The following is a 16,958-nucleotide window of genomic DNA, read 5'->3' as shown; positions in this document are numbered from 1 at the left end:
TATATCAATCTCTAAGCACACTGCACGGCACACAGAGAATGCTCAGTAAATATATCTTTAAAAAGAAAGAAAAAAGGAGAAGAGCTGAACAAAACAGTTTTGTTATCTACATGCCTGGTGTCTAAAACACTGAAGCATCCTTCCAATGATTTCCATGCAACATCACACTTAGGACAAACTAATACTGACTTCTTTGCCATCATAAGTTGCACTAAGACAACTCCTACTTTAGAGGGACAGCCTAAGCACTTGCTAATCATCTCCTTTCACGGGTTTTCTACACTCTCGCTTACAGCGTTACACTCCACAAAGGGCACACACCTAGGTTAAACGACTTGAGCTCTAATTAAAAAAAAAAAAAAAAAAATCTGGGAGTTCCTGTTGTGGATCAGCAGTAACAAATCCAACTAGTATCCACGAGGATGCGGGTTCGATCCTGCCCCGGCCTCACTCAGGGGGTGGGGGATCCGGCATTGCTATGAGTTGTGGTATAAGTTTGAGAGGCGGCTCAGATCCCACGTAGCTGTGGCTGTGGTGTATGTCGGCAGGTGCAGCTCTGGTTCTGATCCGCTTGCCTGGGAACTTCCACATGCCACAGGTATGTTCCTAAAAAAGGAATAAATAAATAAATAAATAAATAAACTCTCCAAGCAACTTATTTGTATTGTTTTGTTAATTGATTTATGGCTATGAGAAATAGCTGCAGTCAAAAGATTTCCCTGTCATTTGTAAAGCCGTATTTCGAAGTGACAGTGTATTTCCACTTGTAGGAACCTATCGTAAGAACACCGTTGTGATAATATGAGCTATGAAGGGGACGGTCCCTGAAGCGGCAACACTCAGGTCAAGACCTGGAGGAAAAACAGATGTTAACCAGAGGTAGGAGAGGGGAAGGGCTGACCCTGTGTGAGGAGAGATGGGCCCGTCATGCGGGGTAAGGGATGTTCCCAGCATCCTTAGAGGAAGGGCCACCACGATGTTACCTGTTTCCAGGGCAATCCCAGCTTGAAGGGACCATGGCACAGAAAACATAGCTCCCTTTTAACCAGCAAGTAAATATTAAGGATTTATGGACAAAGCCAGCAAAGCAATGGTTTAGACAAAGGCAGCAAAACCTTTTCAAGAGCTTTTCCACTGAGTTTTTCCTTTCTCTCCTGGCTTTGGAAATGCAGAGGCCTCTTTTATTTAAAGGACTAATATTCCAGTAGCATTTATTAAATATACTCTGTTCTATGTCTTTCATTTATGTTGATTCTGAAAATAATCCTATCTAGTATGTACTCTTACCCCCCCAGCTTTTCAAAACCCAGGTCAAAGGGCTGGGATGGGTGGGCTTGGACTCCTCGCAGGGAGTGGACTGGATGTCCCAGCCATACCCCTTAGTCCACACTTGAGCACTGCTGGGAAGGGTGCCTTAGGCTCGCATTTGTAAACACTGGAAGGCTGATACCATGTGCTTCAACTACTGCTCTGTCCTTGAGCTTGGACAAAGCATTGCAGCCCTCATACTCAAATCTTCTACAACTACGTGGTAGAAAAAAAAGGGGTATTTCAATGCGCTACACACAAAAAACTAGAAATATGTATTTCTCAGAAAAGACTGGCAGCCCTCCCACCATTCTGCCTGCATTTATTTTAGCAAATGCAGGTCAATCTAGAAAGATCGATGCAAAATATCCATGAGGACAAAGGACTAATTAGGCCTTTTTTGCACATGCAACTAGAGATGTTCTTGCGAGGTGAAGTGACTCAGAAAGGGTCAGATACCAAACGCTGTCCCTTACATGTGGAATCTAAAATATGGCACAAATGAACCTACCTACGAAATAGAAGCAGACTCACGGATACAGAGAACACACGTGTGGTTGCCAAGGCGGGGGGAATGGCACGGCCTGGGAGTTTGGGCTTAGCACATGCAGACTGTTTCCTTTAGAATGAATGAACGACGAGGTCCTGCCGTACAGCCCAGGGACCCGTGTCCAATCTCTTGAGAGAGAATGTGACGGAAGACAGCATGTACATCAGAAACGGACACAACGCTGTAACTCAAGGACACTAAAAAAAAGCAGCACCTGAAACACTGAGACCAGGTGTAGACACTGCTTCTTGACGACAGGTCAGGACGCACTGCTCCTATGACATTATCGGGGACGCGTCAGTTGGGGATGTGAGGTCAAGAGACTGTTAACCGGTCTGTCAAAACCTGCTCAAAATCCATGTCCAAAGTCAGGTGAGCCTCGGGTCTCCAACGGAAGAGGCTGCGGGTGTCCCCTGGACCACACCCCTCCCCACCGGGGAGACCGTAGGGCCGACTCCCCCAGTACCCACCCCTTTCCCACCTTTGCTGCCTCCCGTTTCCTGGTGCTTCTGAACATGAAGGCTGGGTTTCAATCAGCCTGCAGCCAAGAACTTCCTTTGTCTGGGCTTCCGACTCAAGCCTCTGCCCTGTCCTCCTTCCCTTCGCTTCCCAGTTCATCAAAGAACGATCTGTGCCCACAGCTTTCACTCCCTCAGCTGCCCGTCTCCCCTGTGCCCTGAAAGCTCTCTTCGGGGGCAGAGCCTCCTCGGCCAGCACCTTCTATTGCGTCCTGCCGGCGGGGGCGGGGGAGGCTCCTCCTCCATCCTCCGGCGAAGTCGTTCCTCTTCCAGCTGTCCACTGCACATCTGGATGTTTCCAAGCACTTCCAACTCATCTTATCCAAAAGGACATGCATCGTCTTTCCTCTAAACCTGCCCTCCTTGGGCTCTTAGTCTATTAGTCGCAGGCAGGATTAGCCACCCAGCGGCCTGAGCGAAGAGCCCTCCAGCCACTCCTTACCAGGCTCTACACACATCAGGCTGCGTGAGAATTGGCCCATTATGGTATTTATCAATGTCCCAAGAGTTATTTCTCTCTGCTTCTCTACCACCAACCTGTGAACGCCATGGGGACGGGAACTGCCTCCCTCATCTGTCTCCAGAAAGCTCTAACCCAGAACAGAGACTCCATCACCTGACAGTGACCGGGGCAGGAAGAGCAGCCGTACAATGGGCTTTGGTCTGGGACACAAAAGGGACCCATCAGCATCGCAAGCCCAGCGAGTCTACTGGCTGCCTGAGGACGGCGCCAAAGAACATCTACTTGAGTTTCCAACAAAGGAAATGATGGTTGGAAGGAAGAAGCAGGCACAGACCTAAGTCATTCCGTGGGGGGAAAGGACACGGGCCTCGCCTGGGGGAGGGCTGGGTGGACGTTTCTGCACACACGGTGACTTCAGTTTCGAGGGACAGGCTCCTTTTTCTCTTCTGAGAGGGCACTGTTTGCAAGTTTAAGGAAAACCTGCCGGGTGGGAGTACGGATGCTCAGCCACGGGAGGAGGAAGGAAGGACCACACAGAGGTCACAGCATCGCCACGTGAATTCTAGCCCCGTCGGCTCCAGGAGGCCGGGCCTGAAGCGAGAAATCCTTGGTACCCATTCTGTTTACCACTGTCCCCAGGTCACACGTGTGACACCTAACGGACACACTGCAGACCACAAGTGGAATTCTGCCACTCGCCAGCTGGGCACTTCTGTTATTGTGGAAATATACACGCCACGCCACCACGTGGCCTTTGACACGTCACTTCCTCTCTGAGTCTTGTTCTCCCACCTGTAAAATAATATGCTCCCTGCCCACCTCCGGGGCTTCTCGTGAGGCCCACGTTAGAGTCAGTACATTCAAGAGTTTTATAAAGTCATACAAAGTGGGAGAGAATTCTTGTTATCAAGATCACATGGCTTTCAAAAATTCCCTATGGAGAAGAGGATTTGAAAAAAATCATGAAATCTTTATGGTCATACACACCGTGGCTGCCTGGCGCTCTCACCTTCACACCCAAAATACCTTATTTCCACTTAGCTCCATCCACTGAAACAGCCGCGCTCTCTCCACGTTTCCACAGAACTCGTTAAACATGGACTGAAGCAGAGAGACTAGTCGAGCTAACGCCATGGGTTCTACCACCCACCTTGAACAACAAGCCATCCCAGTGCTGCATCTTCTGTAGCAAGCGGACTCCACCATCCCAGAGAGCGTATCACTTCATCTTTGTGAATTTCTAAAAGCTGGATCTTTTAAAAACATAACCACAGAGTTCCCCAGTGGCTAGTGGTCAAGGGTTCGGCATTGTCACAGCTGTGACAGGTTCGATCCCTGGTCTGGGAACTTCAGCATGCCACAGGCGCAGCCTCCCTCTGCTCCCCGCCTCCCCAGAAGAGTGCTGCAATGAATCACTTTGTGCATACGATTTTTGGCAGCCTCCCTTTGGGAAAGCTTCCTGGGGGTGAGACTGCTAAGCCAAAGAAAACATGCACACGTGACTCTCTTGTTAGATATTGCCAGTTTCCTTTCATAGGAGTTGCCCTATTTTTTTTTTTTTTTCCTTTTTTGTCCACACCTGCAGCATATGGAAGTTCCTGGGCCAGGGATCGAATTCGAGCAATGCTGGATCCTTAAGTCAGGGCACCAGGCTGGGGATCAAACTGGGAACACTACATAGACAAGCCAGATCGTTAACCCCCTGTGCCACAGTGGGAACGCCCCAAGTTGTCCTATTTTATTTTCCCATCAGAATATGCATGAGGATGCTTCTTTCCCTGCAGCTTCACGGTAGCATACCTTTCCAAACATTTTGGATTTCTGCCCATCTAATAGGCATTATAGGAGATACTGTGTCCATTGCAGCCTCATTTTATATGAAAAATAATAAGAAAATTATCATGAGTGGCAATCTCCTCACATGGCTGAGAGCTATCTGCAATTCTTCTTCTAAGAACGGCCTGCTGAAACTCCCACCCCGTGCTCCAGCAACAGTGGTTCACGAGTGTGACCTCTGGGGAACTTGTTAGAAATGCCAGTTCTCAGGCCACACTCCTGACCCCCTGAATAAGATACTCTGGGATGAGGCCCAATCATCTGATTTTTTTTTTTTTTTGGTCTTTTTAGGACTGAAGATGCAGCACATGGAAGTTCCCAGGCTAGGGGTCGAATCCAAGCTGTAGCTGCGGGCCTGCATCACAGCCACAGCAACGTGGGATCCAAGCCATGTCTGTGATCTACACTGCAGCTCGTGGCAATGCTGGATCCTTAACCTACTGAGCAAGGCCCGGGATCAAACCCACATCCTCATGGATACTAGCTGGGTTCGTAACCTGCTGAGCCACAATGGGAAGTCCTGGTAATTAATCTGAAATCCTCGTATGCCTGCAGGGTATGCACTAAATTGGATGATCATTGGTCTACAGAATTGATTCAACCACTGTATCTTAACTCACAATAGACTTGTCTGATTAGTTCCTACCTAAACCAAGACCAAGCTGTTAATACACTGGAACCGAGGCACGTGCCGTGTGACACTCATTCACTGACTCCTCGATTCATCCAACCATTAACAAATAAACAGAGGTACAACATCCACCATGAGTCAGGCACTGGGGACTCGGCGGCAGCGGGATTGCGTTGAAAACAACAGACAAGGCCACTGCCCCCAGGAGCTTTCCTTCCGCTGAGGAAGAGCAAGACTCAACAGGTCGGTTTAAGTCTTACCAACGGGCGTTACAAGGTGCTAGTCTGTTGAAGGGCCCACAGTCAGGGAAGTGCAAATTCAAGTAGCATTGACATGGTCTTTCATGCCTATCACGTGGACAAACATGCTAAAAAGGGATACACATCTCTTCCCAGCAGGGAGGTGGCCTGCGGCCTCCTGGAAAAGGAATCTAGTCTCACCATGAATGCATCAAACCCGGGCGCCTCCCTGCTCCAAAGCGATCCCTTAGAAAGAATGCCACCCATTCAAGGACATTTCCTGCAGCATCGTTTACGGTGGCAAATGCCAGTTACAAAGTGGAGGCCCACCCGTGGGGGAAGCCTTGAATCGATGATGGTATAGCCACACCAGCCGCCGCTGGAAAAAGGAGCCCCACGCTGCCTTGCAGGCTGTCCGACGACATACAGAGCAAGGGAGGTAATGGAGAAAAACGGCTACAAGCGATCTCGCTTTTAGGACCTCATACCCGCCCGCCTGTGTGCATACGGACTCACACTGGTCCGGGAGTATGTGAACTCAGAAGACAAATATGGAAGAATAAATACCCACACCGTGAGCCATCTACGTGGGTTCGGCCTCAGCTTCCGGGCTCCCTTCCCTGAGTGTGTCTGTCTCCTTACGGCGCAGGAGATGGAAGCTAAGCGGTTTGCTGCACATGGTCCGACTCCCCCGCTTGGGCTCCCCGCAGGCACACGTGTGCATGTGAGATGCCGGAGGAGAAACCTGGGGCAGGGGCCACACCAGGTGGCCAGCTGCGGTCCCTGGGTCGGTGACCGGCTTCCCGGGCGTGGAGGGGCAGGGCTCGGGCCTCTGCTTTGCTGGTCTGGACAGGCAGGCCCAGTGCGGCTCAGGAGCCAGCCTTTCTTTGGTGCTGCTGATCCCTGGGTCCTGGCGTGGGTGGCACCAGCCTGCAACCAGCAGGGGCACAGGAGCCCCTGAATCCCTGGAGAGGCAGGATCCCACTGTAGTTTCCCCAGGGATCAGGAGCCCACTGCCAGGGCACAGTCTGAAGCTGCTCCCACTGTCCTCTCAGTGACTTCATCAGCACCTGCTTCCCTGAGCCAAACAAACGCCAAACTGCCTAAAACAGCCTGATCCTTTTTTTTTGCAATGAAAACTGTGCGGTCCGATGGGCTATCGGTTGGGGGAGGGGGGAGGCGGCGTCCTGAGAATTTGAACAGAAACATACAAAAGTGCCTTGAGAGTCGTGGTATTATTATTATTGTGGCTTTTAAATGCCGTGTGAAACATCTGTCACCCCATCTAAATAACTGATGCGCCTCAGGCGGAAAAGGCACGCCACGCAGAAAATCTTACCAGCGGGTGTGGACGTGGATTTTGGCGCTGGCAGCAGACTCCGGCGGGGCGCCGTCACACTGGAGGACGCGGGCGGGGCGGCCCGGCTGGCCCCCTTGGGTGGGTCTTTGGAAGGCAGAGCTGCCTTCAGAGCCGGCTGCTCTTCGGTCCCAAAGTTTGAACCTGTGGGAGGCAGACAGCGTGTTGATTACAAGTCCATGAAAAATGGATGGAGCCCCGGGGCCTCGTGCCGCTGCCGCCCCATCCTTACGCCTTCTGCTTTAGACCTGACCCGACTCCTGGTGAGTGGCCTTGAAAAGCATGTCCGTGGGACCGGATGTGGAAAAGAGCTCCCTTTAGTCACTGCAGGGAAGTCTGCCGTTCAAGTCCCCAGGCGAGGGCCTCCACAAAGCCAAGAGCAGCCTCCCTGCTCGGAAGGTTTTACACACGTGCCCCCCTCCCCCCGACACACGTTGCTGATGTGCACCTGTAGCTGCACACGCACAGGATAAGCGCTCATGGCACAACTCACGGAAAAGAGCGAGCGTTTCCCGAAAACCAGCGAGAGAGGCCCAGGCAGGGGAGAGTGAGAGCACACACGCCCCGGGTCCCAGCAGTGTAGTCAAGGCTCCCTGAAATGAAGCTGATTCCACCTCCAGAATAAGAGGCATGGGATGAAGACAGAGGGGTGAGGAGCACGAAAGCAGAGAATCTCTGAAACTCATGATGCTTCTTGCCTGCAAAGCCGAGCCCTCATCAAATGAAGAGGACTCTGCCCTAGAGCCCAATGGACTGCAAAGGCGCACGATGCTTACTGATAATTTCCGTTTACTGCTCACCGCAGAAACAGACTCTGTCCACAGGACAGCATGTTTACGCTGGACCGTCCTGCAGAAGGGCGTATTGGGATTTGGGTCAGACTGAAATGTGCAGAGTGGTGTGGCCCCCATTTTTCCTCTAGATCTTTTTAAACCCACTGTGGCCTAGACATTTGTAATCTCTTAAAGACAATGACACCACCATCTAGTCCTGTTAAAGGATAAACCTTCTAAGTGCACCTCTGAGTACAGCTGAAAGGTCTAATCTACTAAAATTAAATAGAGAGCCTGAATGTACTGAGATTACTGCTTGATGGGAGTAAAGCTGTCCAGTTAGGGACGTGAGCATTCACCGTGGAAAACAGGCAATGACAGCTGGAAGGAGTATACGGTATTTTAGTGAAAGATTAATTTTTTTTTTGTTTTCATCATTTTAAAAGGAGAATCATAACATTCTATTCAGAGAGGGCCTGCAAAAAAATGATAACATTATTAAAACGGCTTTAGTATTCAAACATCCAGGAGTTTTATTCAACCATGGAGAGGAAGAGATGGCTGCTTTCCCCCTTCTGAAGATCCGAAAGTCTGTTTAAAATGGGTGAGATTTGGTTTGTTTCTAAAGAAAAGAGAAGTTAGGAAGGAAAAATAAAGCAAGCACCATTTCCTAACACAGAACCTATGTCGTAGAGTTCTTTGATGGTCCTGGGCAGGGTTTAAATAGTTCTAAACCGGGCTAGGAGAATGCATTTGATTCCTGCAAACAAAACAGAAGCATTGAAACTCTGCTGCAAGGCTGTGTGCACTGTATCCTGAATTTTAGATGAAAAAGTAAGCCCAAAACAGCCACATGCAAAAACATGAAAGTAGTTCACCGTCTCACACCATACACAAAAGTTAACTCAAAATGGACTGAAGCCTTGAATGTAAGACCTGAAACTATAAAACTCCTAGAAAAAAAACATAGGCATATGCTCTTTGACATGCGTCTTAGCAAAATCTTTCCAGACATGTCTCTTCAGGGAAGAGAATCAAAAGCAAAAGTAAACACACGGGATTACACCAAACTAAAAAGCTTCAGCACAGCAAAGGAAACCATCAATAAAACAAAAAGACAACCTACCAAGGGACGAAGATACTTGCAAATAAATATACCCCATAAGGTTTAATATCCAAAATATATAAAGAAGTCAGACAACTCAAAAACAAGCACAAAGACCGCATTTAAAGGAAGGGACAGAGGAGCTGAACAGATGTTTTTCCACAAAAAAGCATACGGACGGCCAACAGGCACATGAGATGTTCACCATCACTACACTACTAGGAAACACAAATCGAGACCATGAGCTAGCATCTCAAAAATGTCAGGATGGCCATTATCAATAACACAAGAAATAACGAGGGGTGGAAAGGGTGTGGAGAAAAGGGAATCCTCATACACTGCGGGTGAAATGTAAACTGATGCAGTTACTACAGAAGACAGAGAGTCCTCAAAAAATTAACAATAGGAGGTCCCGCTGTGGTGCAATAGGATCAGCAGGTGTCTCTGGAGCACGGGGACGCAGGGTGGATGCCTGGCCCGGCACGGTGGGTTAAGGATCTGGCACTGCCACAGCTGCAGTGTAGGTCACAACTGTGGGTCAGATCTGATCCTTAGCCCGGGAACTCCCTATGCCATGGGCCAGCCAAAAAGGAAAAAGAAAGTTAATGACAGAACTACCATATGTCCCAGCGACTGTACTTCTGGGTATTTGTCCAAAGAAAACAAAACACTAATCTGAAAAGATACCCACACCCCACATTCACTGCAGCATCATTCACAATAGCCAAGATATGGAAACAACCTAAGAACCTGCCGACGGCTGAATGGCTAAAGATGTGGTGTCCTGCTACCTATAAAATAGATGACTAACAAGGACCTACTGTATAGAACAAGGAACTCTACTCAGTATTCTGTAATAACCTACATGGGAAAAGAATGTGAGAAAGAATGGATCTGGGTATCTGCACAGTGGACTCACTTTGCTGTACACCCAAAACTAACACAACATTGTAAGTCAACTGTACGCCAATAAAGTTAAAAAAAATAAATTAAATTAGAAGTTCCCACTGTGGCACAATGGGATCGGCAGTGCCAGGACACAGGTTTGATCCCCAGCCTGAACCAGAGGGTTAAAGGATCCAGTGTTGCCACAGCTGTGGCACAGTTCACAACTGTGGGTTGGATCTGATCCGTGCCCCGGGAACTCCGTACAGCTTCGGGGTGGCAAAAAAAGAAAAATAAATAAATTTAAAAAGATGTGATGGGGAGTTCCCGTTGTGACTCAGTTGGTTACGAACCCGACTAGCATCCATAAGGATGCGGGTTTGATCCCTGGCCTCGCTCAGCAGGTTAAGGATCCAGTGTTGCTGTGAGCTGTGGTGCAGGTCGCAGACACAGCTTGGATCTGGTGTTGCTGTGGCTGTGGTGTAGGCCGGCAGCTGTAGCTCCAGTTCACCCTCTAGCCTGGGAACTTCCATATGCCACAGGTGCAGCCCTAAAAAGCAGTAAACAAATACATATTTTTTAAAAAGTAAAAAGAGGTAATGTACACACAAACAATGGGATACTACTCAGCCATGAAAAAGATGAAACCTTGACATCTGAGACAACATGAATGCACCTCCAGGTGATCATGCTAAATGAAATGCCAAAGACAAATTCTGAAAGATTTCACTCATGTGTGGATGATAAAAAGCAAATAATGTCCCCCCAAACCAAAATAAATGAAAAAAAGCAAACTGAACAATGATAAACATGTAGACACAGAGAAGAGAGCAGTGGTCCTCAGAGGGGAAGGGGCTGGGGGCGGTGTGTGAGGGGGTAAAAGGGATCAACTGTATGGTGATGGATAGAAAACACATTTTTTTTTTTTTTTGTCATTTTGCCATTTCTTGGGCCGCTCTTGCGGCATAGGGAGGTTCCCAGGCTAGGGGTTGAATTGGAGCTGTAGCCGCCAGCCTATGCCAGAGCCACAGCAACACGGGATCCGAGCTGCATCTACAAACTACACCACAGCTCACAGCAACGCCGGATCGTTAACCCACTGAGCAAGGGCAGGGATCGAACCTGCAACCTCATGGTTTCTAGTCGGATTCGTTAACCACTGAGCCACGACGGGAACTCCAGGAAAACACATTTTTGATAATGCGCATGGCGGAGGGCACACAGAAGTGGATATTTTATGTTGCACACATGGCCCCTATATAATCTTATACATTGATGTTACCTCAGTAAAGAAAAAATTCAGTGAGCCCATGTTTGATCCAAACCTGCTCAAGGAAAGGGATCTCAGGCTCCCACGGAACAGGGAGTCCTCGCTTCTGCGTCACACAGCAGGCTCACCGGCCCCATTCTAGGAATCAGAATCTCTGGAGCTTGTAGGACACTTGGAATGGAGGTGGGGTGGGGCTGGGCCACCAGAAAGATCCACGTGGAAGCATGTAACATTCAGCCTCCTGCTGACATACTGTCGGATTCCGTTCACGGAAATGTGTAGTGGAAGCTGAACATAAAATGTTTCACAGAGTCTTTTATTTAACCATCTATTAAAGTTTCTTAAGAAGGAGAATATTTTGTACCATTTGCAGAGTTCAAATGCCCTTTTATCAAATTCTCTTGTGCCTGGCATTATTCTCTTACATGAAATTTATAATTCAGTGAATGCATCAATTTTGAGATTTGGCTGCTCTCCAGGCTGGGAAGTAATTCATCTGTTTGAAGTACGAAGTGTCAGGGAAGCTCTGTGCTCCCCTCTGAGAGAGGTCCTGAATTACCAAAAACATAATACAGAGTAAGATAAAGTAATAAAATAAAATTGAGCTCTGTTTTTGTCCATTATTGTGGGAGACAGCTGGCAGTGACCACCCCTCGCTGAAAACCAGGGTTAAGTCAGCCAGTACTTCAAGACACAACATCTCCAGCAAACAAAAGGTACTCTGAATTTGGACATGGCTGCTGAATTCTGTAATGGCTTGGAATGTCAGCACAACATCAAATCCTTGTGGAGAAAATAAGAGGAGAAAACAAATGGAAATAAACCACGCCCGTGAGAGCCAGGAAGATGCTCTGGGCCACCAGCCAGTGGCCGTGGTCCATGTGTCTCGTCATCGCATCCCCAGCCAACCCGACTCTATGGAGGCCCCAGTGATCCAGGTGATATGTGGTCCATACGCGGGGGCAGGACATCTCCCACCTCTCTGCACCCCAATTTCTTCATATCTTAATGGGGATAAAGATCACTGAGCTGCGGTGAGAAATAAAGGAGCCAATACAAATGAATGTCTCAACAGGTGATACAAGAGTTAGTTCAAAAAAACAGACTGGTGTCCAGGACCTGGTATGCGTCTATGGGTTAGTTATGAACAATTACAGGTTATTTTTTATCTTTTTGCTTTTTAGGGCTGCACCCGTGGCATAAGGAGGTTCCCAGGCTAGGGGTCAAATCGAAGCTGTAGCCACCGGGCTACACCGCAGCTCACGGCAATGCCAGATCTCCGACCCACGGGGCGAGGCCAGGGATCAAACCTGCATCCTCATGGATCTTAGTCAGATTCATTTCCACTGCCCCCAAATGGAAACTCCCAAGTACATGGTATTTTTAAGATGACCTGATTGGTTGGTCAATACAGCAAAACCAGTTTTTCATAGGAAACTGTCAAGTCTTCAAAGATTAATAGCAGGTGTGGGCTCCTCTAAGCGAGAAGAAAAGAAAGGACCGAAGTACCACTGAGAGTAACTTCAGGATGAAAGACCAAAGAGGAGAGTGATGGTATGATGAGCTTTGAAGCATGTGCTGAACTACTTCCGACAAAGGAAAAGGCGAGCACAGCAACGAACAACCAAGCTCAAGAAACCCACGATGCTGCCAGTTCTAATACAAGTGAAGTCGCCAGGACAGAGACCATGAGGGCGTCCAAATCCCCTAAATATTCCCAACTGCCTTCCACAGTTGCTGGTGGGAAACCACACAACCACAGGTAGTGACTCTCCGACCTCAGCTAATTTGTCCCGTAAGTTGGTGTTAATTCATAAATGTGTGGCAGGTGGTGACGCTGAATATTCTTTTCATAGAGGTATTGGCTATTGAAGGTCTTCCTTCCAGAAGATGCCCATCCATACAACTTCTGCCCATTGTTCTGCCAAAGCATTTGTCTCTCTCTTTGGCATAGAGGAGTTCTTCGAACATTTTGGAAACGGATCCCTTTACGGTAGGTATCTCGAGTATCTCTTTCGGTTGTCTGCATACTTACAGTGGCTTTATTCAGAAGTCTGTGAATTTAACGCAGTTGATTTTTTGGTCTTTTCCCACGTGTACTTTGTGTGCCATAGCTTTCTCTTCCCCACCTGATGTCCTGAAGGTACTCTCCTCAACAATTTTAGAGTTCTATTTTCCAAATTATATTGTTAATTCAGCCAGAACAGGGCATGGGATAGGGATCAGATTCATTGCTGTTTTCCAGCTCTGCATACTGGATAGTCCATTTTCTGTGCAATACCTGCATTGCCAGCTGTTGTATGCCAAGTCTCCACACAGCCATGAACTAGGGTAAACTAAAACATGTCCAAAATTTCAGTAACTTAACAAAAGTTCCTTTGTTGATCACGAATCATCTACCACAGATGCTCTGGATGGTCTGCTGTCCTGGGGAGCTTGACTCCAGGCGGGAACTCAGGGATCCAGGCACTCTCTGCCTTGTGTCTTTGCCCTGCCCGGCGTTTCTCGGGAGATCGGAACATTTAGCTGGTCTGTGCAGTCAAAAATGAACAGTCTGTAGGGGGATTTTACAGCTCAGCCCTGGAAGGGGTATCACTTCAGTCTTCACAGGAAGCTGGGAAAAGCAGTTTAGTTTATGCCCAGGAGGAAAGGGAAATGGTTTGAGCAACAGCCATCCACTCTGCCCTGGACACTCCACGTCTCAACTCTCTGGTCTCACTGGTAAACTCATGGTTCACTGGTGTATGCATTTCTTTGGGGTGTATTTACTGACTGCGGTATAAGACCACGCCCGGCATAGCATACCGGTATAACACAAGTTCTCCAACTTTTTGTTCTTGATGAAATAAATACACCAATAAAAAAATTCTCATCTATAAGTTTTCTTTCCTGGATCCTCTGGTTGGAACAAGCTCCTCACACTGTGATCCGGCGCTTGTCCTCTTCCCTGAGGTCTCCTGGGGTTCTTTCCTCATGCAGAGATTATTCCTACCTCCTGTCCCTTGTGTCTGTATTGTGGTTACAGCAGATCCCAACCCGTCCGTCCCAGGGTGGTGCTGTCCCTTGATGGCATTCTCTTGTGTAACACACACACAGAAGACCTCTCCTCAAACCCACCATGGCAGCCTGTTCACTCCAGCAGAAGGACCAAGCCCCCACGTGAGGAGGAAGACACCCACGTCATTGCTAAACCCTCCCTCTTCCCATGTGCACCCCCAAACTACGTGTGTCTGGTCCTATACCAGACGGAGGAGCACATGTGCAAATTCAGGCCAGGCGAGGCTGCACTGAAGGAATGAAAATTCCTTGGAGGATTTTAGGCACTGGGGGGAGGAGGAAATGTAGATTTACAGGAGACCTGCTCTCCCCCTACAAAGTGAAGGGTGTTGTCTACACGACCTGCTCTAAAGGCTCATTCTGACCATGACTTCAGTCAAGACGGGGAGTGAGCGTTTCTGACCCACATCCTAATGCTCTTGTCACTATTTCATTTATTGGAAATGCTGACCACTGAGCCTGAACTTTAAAAGGAAGAAAGAACGGAAACAAGGGATGAACACTAACCAGATCACAACAAGGTTCTTAAAGGGAGGCCATAGAAGAAAAGCAGACCAGCTAGGAAGGCATTCCAGCCAAACCGGAAGAGACATGTTCCCCTGATTCTGAGTATTTATCCATATTATAATGATGAAACCACTCTCTTCTCTGATTTCTTTCCATCAATCCCAGGCAATCAAGTTGAATAATGATCTGGTTGCGTGATTGCCTAATTGATGCATATTTCATTGATTTAGCAGCATTTATCACTTGGCACCAAAATTTAGTTTAATTATTCAAGAACCAACTGAATGTTTTCTTTCCCACCTTCTGCATATTTTAACCCAGGTGTACGCTTTATTTCTCACTAAAGACCTGAAGTAAAGCAGCTCTCTTGCCATTTTGGCAAAACGATTTCTTTGTCAGAATGAAGGATCTCTGTGCCATGCTCTGCTCCCAGCAGAAGGCACATGGCAGACACGGTCCTGTCATCATGCCACTTACATTCTAGTGGGGGGGAGGGGCGCCCAGACCACAAACAGGTGCAGACAAATACAACCACAAACTGCGATTAGTTGTGACGGGGACACAGGGGCAGGGCTAGAGGGAACACTAGAGGGTGAAGGAGTGGCTGGGGAAGACGGGATGTCTAAACATTTCTCAGCGGCCCATGGACCCCGACTCCTTGGGTCTTGATTATTAATGATCATCGTTGCTCCAGAAACTTAGAATTAAAGCATTAGCAGCCTGACTCCCCTTCCCTTCTATCGACTGACGCAAGCCAGTGTGCTTCTGCTTTGGTTTCAGACTTCAAATGTATTTATTTTTTTTTGGTCCCGCCCTTGGCATGCCGACGTGACAACGCCAGATCCTTAACCCGCTGAGCCACCAGGGAACTCCTCCACAGACTCCACATTTAAATCCCTTCTCTGCTCCTATGGCTGACACCCAGGTCGGTCCCTCAACACCTGATGGGGAGACCATGGCACCTGCCTTGCCTTTCCCCAACCCCACTCTGTATCCTCCTCGCTGTACCTCTGCGTGGTCCTTCAAATAAACTCCAAATTCTTCTTTCTGGCACACAAACTCTTCCATTATCTGGTCCCAGTGTATTTTTCCCACCTCGATTCTCACCACCCTCTCAAGCACAGTACAAACTCCAGGCAGGCAGATTCCACCCTGTGACTTCCTTCTCCTCCATCAACAAGGCTGTGCTTCAGAAACATTTGCTGTAAGAAGCAAGAAAGTACCAAGGGCAGATCTGTCCCATGGGGCCAGTGCTTTCCTTCATAGCCAATTCTTTCGCTCAATTTCTGAGCCTGGATACTTTCGAAAAGCTTCACACTTTCCACAACAGCTTCTGCGAATGCAGTCACGCTGAGCATGGCCAAGGTGGGGCCTTGGTCGTTTAAAAGGCGGACTGTCTGTGCTGTAGGGTGATGGTTGTCAAACATTTAAAACAATACATGGAAAGGCAACTGTCAGAATTTAATAGTCTTGGGGTCTTTCTGCCAGAGCATCCTTACCTCCTTCCCCAAGAAAGGGTACCATTTACCTAATGCTTTTTCTCTGTATCATTTCAGTTTCTGCTTTAGTCTCATCGCAAGTATTCATCTCGAGGTTTGAGAAAGTTCAGAAGATAATAGTTCAGTGGTTAAGATTCCCGGGGTTCAAATCCTGGCACCCCCTCTTATAAGTTTCTGCCTTTGGACAAGTTGTTTATTCTCTCTGTGCCTCGTTTCTTCATCTTAAAATGAGGGAGAATAGTGGTTTCTACTAATGAGAGTTGCTGTGTCAACAGGGTTATGACATGTTTGAGATCAAATGCTTAGGACAATGTCAGGCACACACAAGCCCTCAAGAAACAGTAACATCAACAGGACGCCTCCTAAGGCGATACGGAGCCTCCTTCAAAGCCCAGCAGCTGAATCACCCTCTTCCCTCTTTTCTTTCTTCTGATCGCCAATCTCCCAAGTCTTCACATCTTTCCAAGGCAATAACTGGGGTCAGTCCCGGGGGTCTAGCTCTGAAGAGACAACTCTAAAGAACCAGGGTTCTGTCTCGAGCCACCTTCCCCAGTAGCCTAAGTCCTAATGAAAGAAGGATAAACACGTGACGTGCAACCCGCTGTTCCCACTTCGCCGAAAGCAAACGTCAACTTCTCGCCAACCCAGGGCTGGCCAGAGTCTTCCTCAGCACAGTAGGGCAGGCATCCAGTAAATGACTCCAGCCCCGGACCAGAGGCCATCGTCCACACCCGGCATCTTCATCGGGTGGCAGGACACACTTTTGCAGGTTAGCTGCTGGGTGGAGGAGGGTTCCTCCACAGGACCTTTCAGGATTCCTGCTGCAGGGCCTCCGGTCCTGAGCAACGCCGGCCGGGCTTTTACAGCAAGGTCTTAAGAGTAACAATAGCAAGACGGCAGTATAGCAGAGTTGAGACAACAGGGATACCAGCTCTGTCCAAATTCAATGACAGATTCGAA

The 16,958-nt window shown here is 48.3% G+C and overlaps 1 protein-coding gene across 3 annotated transcripts in view; it reads right to left on the bottom strand.

Annotated features, from left to right (window-relative positions):
- Positions 1-16,958, bottom strand: part of MTUS2 (microtubule associated scaffold protein 2) — a 478,717-nt gene that overhangs the window by 151,192 nt on the left and 310,567 nt on the right. For all 3 annotated transcript variants that reach the window (XM_047755832.1, XM_047755833.1, XM_047755831.1), the window contains one exon: positions 6,885-7,046. In XM_047755832.1, coding sequence (XP_047611788.1) covers positions 6,885-7,046 — 162 coding nt within the window. The remainder of the gene's footprint in view (positions 1-6,884; positions 7,047-16,958) is intronic.

This window comes from Phacochoerus africanus, chromosome 13, assembly GCF_016906955.1.
Source record: "Phacochoerus africanus isolate WHEZ1 chromosome 13, ROS_Pafr_v1, whole genome shotgun sequence".
Lineage (NCBI taxonomy): Eukaryota > Metazoa > Chordata > Mammalia > Artiodactyla > Suidae > Phacochoerus > Phacochoerus africanus.
Note: the sequence above shows the minus strand (reverse complement) of the source record. Positions and strands in the feature narration are given on the sequence as shown.